General features: G+C 36.1%; 1 protein-coding gene across 1 annotated transcript; it reads right to left on the bottom strand.

Annotated features, from left to right (window-relative positions):
- Window positions 1–298: 298 nt before the first annotated feature.
- ftz (fushi tarazu) lies at window positions 299–1931 on the bottom strand. The gene is made up of 2 exons (XM_065499145.1): window positions 1076–1931; window positions 299–876 (listed from the first exon to the last, which is right to left on the bottom strand). Exons 1-2 carry the CDS (start codon window positions 1929–1931, stop codon window positions 299–301), a joined length of 1434 nt encoding a protein of 477 aa, XP_065355217.1.
- Between the last annotated feature and the right edge of the window lie 6905 nt (window positions 1932–8836).

Below are 8836 nucleotides of genomic sequence, written 5' to 3'. Positions count from 1 at the left end.
TGTTGTTCTTGTGATTGTATGCCTGCCTGCATAGTTGAACTTGTTTCTACGTTCGTTCGTTTGTTCGCTCTGCTTGTTTGCATGTAAATATTGCACTTTTGCGCCTGCGCTCACAATTTCTGCTCAGTTAGTGGCAATGTTGTGTGTTTGGGTGCGTATCGGTTCGGTCAAGCCAAAACCGAAGACACCATAGGGAGTGGAGAATTCGAATTCTAAACCATACGAAAGTTGTGTCGTCTTCGTTGACCATTTGTTTTGTACACATTCAAATGGTTGAAAATCTTACGGCTTTCGTGGTCTAGGCCAGCTGATACATTGGGTTGGATCCTGCTGGCATAGTCATTTGTTGTTGGTAGTTGGATTGGGCAAAGTGTGCAGCGGCAGTGCTGTATTGCTGAGCGTCCTGTAGATAATGATGAGCATGATGATTGAGATGGGCATGTTGAGCTGTGGTTTCGTATTGCTGGCCAGCAAAATGTTCGGGCGAGTGGTGGTGGCTGTGATGGTAAGCGGCAGGGAAGGCAGGTTGTGTTGCTGTGGCCAAGTAAGCGGGATATGCAGAGTTGCCGCTAGAAGCAGCATGTTGGTGTGATGCGGCAAATGGCACTTGGTGGTTGGTGGCTTCCAGAGACATCACTGGATAAGCTAAACCTTGTTGGTGCATTTCAGGAGATCCTTCCAAAGTGCGATCTTTCTTGGATTTCATACGACGATTTTGGAACCAGATCTTAATTTGGCGCTCAGTTAAAGCCAAAGCATTGGCAATATCGATACGGCGACGTCTGGTGATGTATCGGTTGAAATGGAATTCTTTCTCCAATTCCAATGTTTGGTAACGAGTGTAAGTTTGACGGGTGCGTTTCGAGTCTTTGCAATCTAAAAGAAAAACAGAAAAAAATGAAATTTTATTAGTGTGTTGTTCTTGGAAGTTGTAAAATTGTAAAATGCATAAGGAAAATGTGATTTTCTATTGCAATTAGCTATAAATGAGCAGGTAGCTGAAGTGCATATTGCAAGAGAAAAGCGCACAAACGTAAATTTAAGGGAAATTATGAATTTTTAATATGATGCCTACCTGATGCTGGGCTGTCTTCGCAGTTCGACCAATTGTAGTCGTTGGCTGTCAAAATTTGATGATTGATTTCATGTTGTTGAGCTGCAGTTTGATTGATGTGTTTATCGTTGGGCGATAAGGGTGGGGTGCTGATGCCATCGACCAAAGAAGCAGGAGTGGCTGGTTCAGAGGTGGTGGTGGTGGAAGATGAACCATTTTTGTATGCTTGTGAATGACTGGCAACTTTTAGGGATTGTGGGGAGTAGACATCCAAATAATCTACATCACTGCGATTAGGTGATAAGATGGTTTGTTGGGTGGCTGGTCTCTGGGCTGAGAGGAAGTCTTGTTCGAAGCAGGGAGCTGTATTGGGTACTGAGGTCTGTTCTGTTTGACTTTTGGTTTTGTTGTTGACTTTTTCGAAAGTTGTGTAGTAATAGTCGGGAGAGTATTTCAATTTCTTGACAGGATTTGTGAGTAAGGCACGCAATTTGCTGGGGGGTTCTTCAGCTTCCACTTTGCTTGTTTCCACAGTAGGTTTGCTAACAACTTCATCTTCTAATTCACTGGATCTACGTTTAAGTGATGCTTTAGGTGCTTCGGCTGCTGTGACTGGAGCATTGATGTTTAATTGTTCATTGATGTTGTTATAATTGTAATAATCATTGTACATTTGAGAGCTGCTGTTTTCTAAAGCTCCATTATTGTATTGAGGCATATAGTTGGGATTGTAGGTGGCTGGATTCCAAGTGTTGTTACTCTGTTGTTGATGATAATAGGAGGCACTGTTGTCGTAATAGGTGGATGCGTTGGTGTAGTTGTACATATTTTGTGTGCTGTTGCTTGAGAAGTCGGCATAGAAATTTGTAGCTGCCATGATGATGGAAAACTAAAATTTATGTTACGAAAAATAAATGAAAATTGTTCTAAACTAAACTAAGTGAATTGTGATGTGATCACGATGAGGATGTGGAAGCGAATGTGCTGCTCTCTGATTTTCCTCTGCTTAATATAGCAAAATTGTTTCAATACTACTTTGCACAAGGACCTTGTGGCACACGACCTTTTAATGTTGTTTTGTTGTTGTTGCCATTTCGCTGTTTTGCTCGTCATTGCACATAAATATCCTTGGCATGACACTTTGACACATGCTGCGACAGTTAAACAGAGATTGTTTAACTATCTATTTTCCTTCCCCTTGTGCGCTTTCAAGTAAAGAGAAAATTCACAATAGACTCATAAGGGAGAGTGTACTCAGTTTTGTGAGCGCTAAGGTAGGTCAGTGAAAACATTTGTAGGGGCAACATTTTTTTATCCGCTTTCTCTTCATCTAGCTCTCTTTGGAATTTTATCCGTTTTCAACAAGATCATTTGATTTAGGATGCCTGGTGCGAATACCTGCTGGGCTCTTTATTACCCACGTACATTTGCCATAAGCAACGCATTATCATCGCGAAATATTCAACGTTATACTCGAGGTTATCCGTACTCTCGTTGCAATGCGTTTCCCCTGCTCGTCAAGGTTCCGATGATCGTCGTTTAAGAGAGTTCACGGCGATTTTCCTCTTTATACCTCCCACGGTTTATAATTAAGACGCTTGATGTACGTAAGAAGGAGGTGGCATTGAAATTTAATGTCTCTGAAGGAAAATTCATGTATCGATGGTTTGTTGTTTTTGGAATTTTTGCCTGCAGTTCGAGCATACGTCTCAACTAATTGCAATAATCATAAAGACATAAAAATCATAGAATAGAAGCTACAATATTATAAAAACAAAAGCTGCTGCTGATGCCGTTGTCCCTTTAGCTAAGAAAGGCATTGTTTTGTTTAGCAAAAAAGTGTAAATTCCTCTTTTTTGTTGTTCTTAATAATATTCAATGTTATTTTTTTTCTTTCTGCTGTCCTCTGGCAAAGGGACATGTTAGTTAAATAGTATGCCTACAAAAATCATTTCAATTCCGGAAATTCGCAAGTAGCTAAATGAAAGGCATCACAACAGAACCGAACAACAACAGTTAAAAATAAAACATAATAACTCTCGCATTCAATAAACAATTATTTAAACTCGTTGTTCATCATAAATCGCGCAATACTCGATCGCTCGCGCACTCCTTTTGTTGGGCAAACAAAGGGCATGCGAGTCTCTTTCGCGTAATTTTAATAAAACAACAAACATGTAGCCAGACATAAAGTAAGGATTCAAGGATATTTTAAGACTAAACAAGAAATACATACATACGTATGACATCCACACCTTTTTTCATTAAAAGCGGAAATCTGCTGTCATAAATGACGGAAGTTTAAAGATTATTAAATAACAGTAGCCGAAACTCCATAAATAGATTTTTGTTCATAAATATTCCTGCTAAATCTCGAGATTATCATAAAGTAAAGGATTGCTTTGCATAACGATGCCCAGCAAAGTGATGTTTGCTTAGAATGGTCTTAACAAACATGACTTGATTTGAGGCGAGTTAAGCTTCTTACACACACATGTTTTATTGGGCCAGAATTCTAAACGAGTATCTATTTCATTGAGTTGTTTTGTAGCTCTGCTCTATATATCGCTTCGGTAATTGATTAATTTAGTGACATTTATAATCCTGGCAAGTCAATTGTTTTAAATTGTTTAGATTTGGTTTGGAGTTTTTCTACTTACATGTTTTGTTGTTTATTTAACGTTTCCTTTCGTTTGGTTTTAGTTTGAATTACACCAAATGCCAGGTTTTTTCTTTTATTTGAGCAGCAGCACCACAATCATCACCACCCACCCCCAGTTTTAACACAGATTCATTCATTCCATATAAATACATACATGAGAGCATAAAATGGCATGTGTGCATTATCCTTTTGCCTACGTATGTTCTATAGTTTTGTATCAATTCGCAAGTGAGTGGTTGCATTTGAACAAAATCAAACAAAGGTCGAAAAGTAAAAGAAAAAAGGAATGAAACTGTTGCAAAATTTATGACTTTTTTCATTTTGGGTTGACATTTTTACACTGATTCCTATTGTTTTCATTCTCAATCCAAAATTCTGGTATATTGTTGTTGTTTTAATTTTCTGCGAGGGGAGAAAGTATCAAAATGAAAAGATTTGGTGGGCTATGATACGAGTGGTGCTGGTAGTGGATGATTTATTAGGAAGAGTTGCGAACTAAATTCTGTAAGTCAAATTTCGGACTAAGTATGTATGATAAAACTAAAAAAATAGATTTTATATATTGACCAACTGTAGTTAAATCAGAGGCAGGAATATATTTGAAGCTGATTTTATATGTATAAGTGCAATTTTTGAGTAGATTTCTTACAATAAAAACAGAAAATAGTTACATTCAATTATGGTTATAAATAGTAGAGACGACCTCTATCATATAAGAACACGAATTTAATTTAATTTTATCGAATCTAATTAACAATGTACTTTATGGGTACAAAAGTTGCATTCTTAATTATGAAAATGTATATATCATTAACTTAACATGCTAAAAATATTTGTTATGAAAATTTAGATTTTAATACAAGTTTTACTTTTTTCCAATTGTTATACTGTAAAATTATGTCATCATTTTGAAATTTGTTATCATCTCGACTACTAATATCAAAAACGATGCATTCTGAGAGCAACTTTGGTGATAATATAGACTTTAAATATATAATAGTGATAAAATGATAAAAATAGTACAAAATAAGAAACAGTAAATGTACCAAAAAAAGTGATAAAATTGTGTTAAAAGATTTCAGAAATATTTAAAACAAAGGATTTTAGAACGTGTTTTCCTGTAAACTTTGTAAAAAGGTACTTGTCACATATTCATTAAGCTAACGATATAAATGAAATATTAACGTTACCTATTGATCTATGATAGTACATTCCAAACGCCTGAAGATAGAAACATTTGTAAGTCTGTAGAAAAATTCGAATGTTTAGAGGTTGAAAATTGTAAAAATGTGAAAATTTGATAACATTACACTGAAAATTCCAAATCTGAATTTGATAATATTTAGTATATCGTCACCTAAAATGCAAAACAAGGTAACAGCAAAAATTCCAAAATCTAATGTTTGATGAGTAACATAAAAAATAATAAAAGAAAACTAAATTTTAAATTCGAATGAAAATGTGAGATATAAGGTTTATGTCAGAGATACTTTTCATTTTGTAATGTTTTTTGCCATCTCTTTAAACATTTTTGAAATGATGTTACGTTATTTTGCATTTTAGGTGACGATATACAATTTAAAGTTCTCCAGAATTTCGAAATTCGCTTCCTTCGGCCTTGAACAAAGTATATTTTAAACAAGTAAGAGAGCTATATTCGGCTGTGCCGAATCTTATATACCCTTCACCAAATTATACTTCAAAAATCGAGGTTGTCCTGGTTTTTTCCCCATGTCTCAGCCATTTGTAGACCGATTTTGCTGAATTTAAATAGGATATTCTCGAAAGCATGCCTGACAGAATTATTGAAGATTTGGATCCCGAAGATATCTGGGGTCTTCAGAAAATTGATTTCAACAGACAGACAGACGGACATCTCTTAATCGACTCCGCTATCTTTAAGCATCCAGAATATACATATATACTTTATAGGGTCGGAAAATTATATTGTGGAAATTACAAACGGAATGACAAACTTATATATACCCTTCTTACTAAGGCGAAGAGTATAAAAAGGTATCTTCCACTTTCCAAAGATTTTCCTTAAATATAAAGCATTGCACAATTAAGACATATATAAAATTCATAAAGGGGCTGCCATCTAAGGTACATGACATGATTGAAATATTTTTATAACTAATTATTCAATTTTCATAAATCTTGTCTTATATTAATCCTTGAAAGTCTTTATTATAATGTATTACACAAAAATATGTATATATTTATCAGAAACGTGATAATTAGAGATTTTCTTTTCCCGCACATTTTCATTTCCCGGGAAATCGGGATTAAATTTAAATTTTTTTTAGAGAAAGTCAAGTTCAAAAAACATCAATTAAAACAAATTCTCCCACAATTTCCCGGAATTTCGGGATTGGAAATTTTGCGGAATTCCCAGGATTTCTCGTCCCGTGAAAAACTTTAATGATAATTAGTATCATTAGAGTCATTTGAAGAATGATATCTCGAAATTCATGTCCTTAATTTTTGTATATTATCAACAATCACTTCAAATCCGATTTATTCTTTCGCGAACGACAGTAATATCTGTCACTCATATTCATTTGAGCATAGACCAACTCAAAACTCAGTGCTGCCTATTGACACACAAACGTCATGAGATTTCACCACAATCAATTCTTTGTATGGGTAACACAACTGTTGGAGTCTCAGATAACCTTTTGATTCTAGGTACGAGAATACAGTGTGACGTCCGTTGGAATCCTCATATATTCGATGGTGCGAAGGAACAGTTTAAGTTCTTAAGTCTCTTGAGACGGTTTCGACCTTCTTCGTATATACACAAGCTTCATTTGTCCAAAAATGGAATATAATTCCCACATATGGGCCGGAGCTGCAAGATCAAGTCTAGTGCTGCTGGACCGGGTTCAAAGAAGGGCAGTTGATCTTATAGGTGATGAAACTGCTACCCGGTTTATCGATACTTTAGAACATCGTCGGAATGTGGGCAGCTCAGTCTTATTTTACAGATGTTATCACGGGTGTTGTTCAGCAGAAATAAGTAATCCCATATCTAATACACGCACTTTTATTCGGATCACACGACTATCACACAAATCGCACCCATTTGTAATAATTTGAGTATCGACCGCTCGACACATTAGATATTGACACCCTTAGCCCTATCAGCACCTTTGAAAGATACATCTCCGAATTGCCACAATATACGGCGATCTCATCTAAAAGTCTACTTCAACCAACTGCCATAGATCGGCACTTATCTTCCCATCATGATCATTCCAATCTATGACTGCTGCCTTAGAATTACTATTCTAGTTCAAATATTTCTTCACCTTCTTAGTTGATGAGGTCGGTTGATCATCCCCAGACCGCTAGCAGGATTTGAACCACCATTCTGGGATCTTCAGTACATTCGTCGAGGAATACCGAACATTGCCAGCTTTGTTCCCTTTTACATCTCCTTTACTGAGTACCTTTAGGGTGCTAACAGGGAAGTTTCCCAGCAATCTTACCCATGGTACCTGTGAACCTCTGCTGTCGTTGATGCCCTACTATCATCAACAGCTCCTGGCAAAGCCCTGAGAAGTAGGAGCAGCACCATTATTATTTACACTTTAGCGACATACTGATGAGGTTGGCGACCCTTTACGAGTGCTTGCCTAGTCGACGTCAGCATCTGCATGGCAATCCACAGAAATGGACCAACCCAACACCGACGTCCTGGCGATGCTGTTTGAGAAGATACTTCACCTTTTAGGTAAAGGTAGTCGGATCTCTCTTCTTCATCTGATATCTACTATTAGTATATATCAGAGTGATATCTAGGTCTACGTCAGAGAGCAGAGCCATCTCCTAGTATTTTTGAATAATAGTACTCGATTCACCAATAGAGTATCTCGACAATTTCAGAAGACCGTCCACATCCAAAATCCTAGCCTGCCCTTCATGCTCCATTATCCTGGTATGAACCTCCGTTATGATAAGATTCTCATCTCCCATGGGTTCCCCTTCGTCCCTGAAAACCGTAGCTGCAACTACAACTACTCCTTTCTCAGTACTCATTCCTTACCCTCTACATTCTTACCAATTAAATTCTATTCTATAGTGTCACACAGTCACGGCATGAGCGGACTAGGCAAATAACATACAACAGCGTTTTGCCCTGGCTCTGAAGGCAAAATTTTACTTAATTACAAAAACTTTTAAAAATATTGAAATGGTTAAAGTAAACATGTACAACAATATTTTTCTCAGGGTGTGTATAGCTGATGCATTGGCCAGATGATGTGCGATGATGGAAGATTCAAACTTGTACTCGAAAATTGTGAAGCACTTGTCATTCATTACCTTGGCGGTTAACATGACCAGTGATCAATTTTGACCTAGATTAACCCATAGATGTCAATGAATAATCCAATACCAATCCTATTCCCCCTTTTGGGATATCTCATGAAACCTACAAAGGGAAATGTTCGATTAAGTATGGAGAATTGCACATCAAAAAAATCTCTGTATACTATAGCCGATATTCCTATATATAGTTTCATATAATTTCAATATCCTGGAGTGCCCTGAGTTGTCATGGCTATTAATCAATAAAACTACCTTTTAAAGTTTTAACTGATACCACTCCCACCAACTTTTGCGACTTTTTACCTTTAATTTCCCTAGTAGTTAATTCAAGTAGAATTTAATAAAATCAAGTTTGAGCAGCTATTCCAAATCTTATAAAAAGCCTTCACATTAAAAAAAATTTTCATGAAAATGTGAAATTTTTTCCCAAAATTTAATCACTGTGCATACAAATTTTGGATTAAAAATTGTCACATTTACGGTTCGAATTCTAAGGCCTGATTTGATATTCATATTGTTTGTTTGTTTCTTAGTAATCGTGTTTCTAGCTTATATCTTAGCGATTTTTTGGCCTATCTTAAATAGCATTCGCAATTAAAAATATGAAATTTACAAACAGAATGATAAATATATCCTTGTTTTAAGAAGTTTTAATAGTTCGTTGTGCTCAAAAAATCTACAGGTTATAAAAGTGAAAAGTCCTTAGCAATTCGCTATCAAATGACAAATCACTGATGTTTATGTGTAAATATTATTTATTAATTAAGCGATTTATGACACAATCA

The sequence above is a fragment of the Calliphora vicina genome, chromosome 1 (genome assembly GCF_958450345.1).
Source record: "Calliphora vicina chromosome 1, idCalVici1.1, whole genome shotgun sequence".
Lineage (NCBI taxonomy): Eukaryota > Metazoa > Arthropoda > Insecta > Diptera > Calliphoridae > Calliphora > Calliphora vicina.
This window is presented reverse-complemented; position numbering and strand designations above follow the sequence as displayed.

Excerpts from the sequence above, each read along its gene's own strand:
- ftz (XM_065499145.1), bottom strand. The coding sequence starts at position 1,931 with ATGGCAGCTACAAATTTCTATGCCGACTTCTCAAGCAACAGCACACAA. Across the intron at positions 877-1,075 it reads CGAAGACAGCCCAGCATCAG|ATTGCAAAGACTCGAAACGC; the intron begins GTAGGCATCATA and ends TTTTTCTTTTAG.